We start from the raw sequence: 2,300 nt of genomic DNA, 5'->3' as shown, positions 1-2,300 counted from the left end.
ACGATCTCTGTGCACTTTTTACACTTGACATAACAGCACCAATGGAACTTGCAGTGGCAACGCTCCACCTGGACGCTCTTGAACTGGTCATAACCCCGTCCGCAGCACATCAGCTCGCACCCATCCATGCCCTCCGAGGTCTTGTTGCACAGCCGGCCCTGGGTGCCCAGCGAGCCGGTGGTCTCATTACGCAGGCAGTAGTCCGGGCTGGGGTCGACGTAGACCAGGTCTTCTTGCGTCGGCATGTTGAAGCGGTTGTTCACCAGCTCCAGCTTGCCCTTGCGGCTGATCCTCATGGCAGCGGGGCCGGCGTACTTCTGTCGTACTTCTCCTTCAGCAGGTCGCCCACCTTGCGGAAGTCGGCCAGCTGCAGCCAGCAGGTCTTGAGGCTGCAGGAGCCCGACACACCGTGGCACTTGCAGGCCACGTCCGCCAGCTTGTACACGGCCTGCGGGAAAGAGAGGGCAATCAGGCAGGGCTGTGCGAATTCTCGCCGCGCTGGCAGCTGGCTTAATTGCAATGAATTCATCATGTTTTCCTAACCGCTTTGATTATCGCCCCACTTCTGCTGGTTCACCCTTCAGAAGGTTGGCAGCCCAGAAGGCCAACTGTATCCTGGGCTGTATCCAGAGAAGTGTGGCCAGCAGGGCGAGGGAGGGGATTCTGCCCCTGTACTCTGCTCTGGTGAGACCCCACCTGGAGTGCTGCGTCCAGCTGTGGAGCCCTTAACATCAGAAGCATATAGACAGGTTGGAGCGAGTCCAGAGGAGGCCACAAAGATGCTCAGAGGGCTGGAGCCCCTCTGCTATGGGGACAGGCTGAGAGAGTTGGGCTTGTTCAGCCTGGAGAAGAGAAGGCTCCGAGGAGACCTTATAGCACCTTCCAGTACCTGAAGGGGCTACAAGGGTGCTGGGAGAGGACTTTTTACAAGAGCCTGTAGTGACAGGACAAGGGGTAACAGGTTTAAATTGAAAACAGGAAGGTTTAGAATAGGTATCAGGAAGAAGTTCTTCCCGGCGAGGGTGGTGAGGCACTGGAACAGGTTGCCCAGAGAAGCTGTGGATGCCCTATCCCTGGAAGTGTCCAAGGCCAGGCTGGATAAGGCTTTGAGCAACCTGGTCTAGTGTAAGGTGTCCCGGCCCATGGCAGGGGGGTTGGAACTAGATGGTCTTTAAGGTCCCTTCCAACCCAAACCATTCTATGATTCTAAGAGACCGAAGTCTCCTCTTCCTCCTGGTGCGACTGCTGTGTTCCCTAAATACTTCTGTTTCTGGCCATGCTGCCTCCAGGCGTGACTTCCCCACGCCGCCTCCTTTTCCCCTCACGGATTTCTGACCTGACGGCAAGAGCGGGAAAGAAGAAGAGGAAGAGTCCCATCCACGTGGGCTCTGGAACTTCCCCCCGCCTCACAGGTCAGCGTGGCATCACGTGTTTTTCCCTTCAGAGCTGCGAAAAGGGAAGAGTCGGGAACCCGCCCACTTCCTGCCACCCGCACCAGGAATGCTATGGCTGTAGGGATGGATACACCTGCATCCCGCTGAAATAAATCCACGGACCTGCGCCCTTTCCCTCCATCACCGCTCACAGGAGCTCGTTCAGGGGCAGCGTCCTGAGGAGGGGTCGCTTTCCAGCAAAGAGCACGCGGGAGGGGCGGAGGTGTGGAGGAAGACGAACACCTCTACCCCGGAGCAGAGCAGCTTCATCCCTGCTGGAGGTGTCCCCAGCTCTCTCCCCGAAGAGCAGGCCCTAACTGCAAACCTGCGCCATCTTGTGTCATGTCCAGACATCTCCCTATGCGAGCGGGGAAGTGCCGCCAGGCCGAAGGGCCTACGTTCCCAACAGCAAACGCAACCTTCCCGGGATGCTTTTTCCGAGATGCTCGCAGCTACTGAGCCTGCGGGGGCTGCGGATCCATCGTAGCCCCGAGCATCCGGCATCAAAGCTCAGAAACGGTCTTGAAAGTTGAGGCCGCTGGGCCTTCAACCCCGAGCAGAGCAAGTACGTGATGTTAGGGATGAGGGTGGTTACTCCCTCCTCCTCCCCACACTAGCTGGGAGGAGAGGGAAACACAGAAAGATATTCTAGAATAACAAAGCTCAGAACGGCATGAAAACGCAGGTCGGGTTTGTTCCTTCCATCCATATCAGGGGCAGGTACAAAACTGCGCCGCGTGAGATCCCGTCAGCGTGCAAAGCGAGGGGCTGGCATCCCCAGGCAACGGGGGCTACGCCGTGTTAGGGCAGCTTACCCCTCCCAGCCCTCACTCCTCGCCGTCAGGCTGGCATCGACCCTACCGCAGC

At 58.1% G+C, this 2,300-nt stretch overlaps 1 protein-coding gene across 1 annotated transcript in view; it reads right to left on the bottom strand.

Moving 5' to 3' along the window:
- Window positions 1-5: 5 nt before the first annotated feature.
- The window catches only part of LOC104515222 (protein Wnt-5b-like), a gene marked incomplete at both ends in the record, with an annotated part of 9,053 nt that continues 6,758 nt past the window's right edge, over window positions 6-2,300 (bottom strand). Inside the window, 2 exon segments of the mRNA XM_010159125.1 lie at window positions 6-311; window positions 314-448. Coding sequence (XP_010157427.1) covers window positions 6-311; window positions 314-448 — 441 coding nt within the window.

Source organism: Eurypyga helias, unplaced genomic scaffold, assembly GCF_000690775.1.
Source record: "Eurypyga helias isolate BGI_N326 unplaced genomic scaffold, ASM69077v1 scaffold42469, whole genome shotgun sequence".
NCBI classification, from domain to species: Eukaryota; Metazoa; Chordata; class Aves; order Eurypygiformes; family Eurypygidae; genus Eurypyga; species Eurypyga helias.
This window is presented reverse-complemented; position numbering and strand designations above follow the sequence as displayed.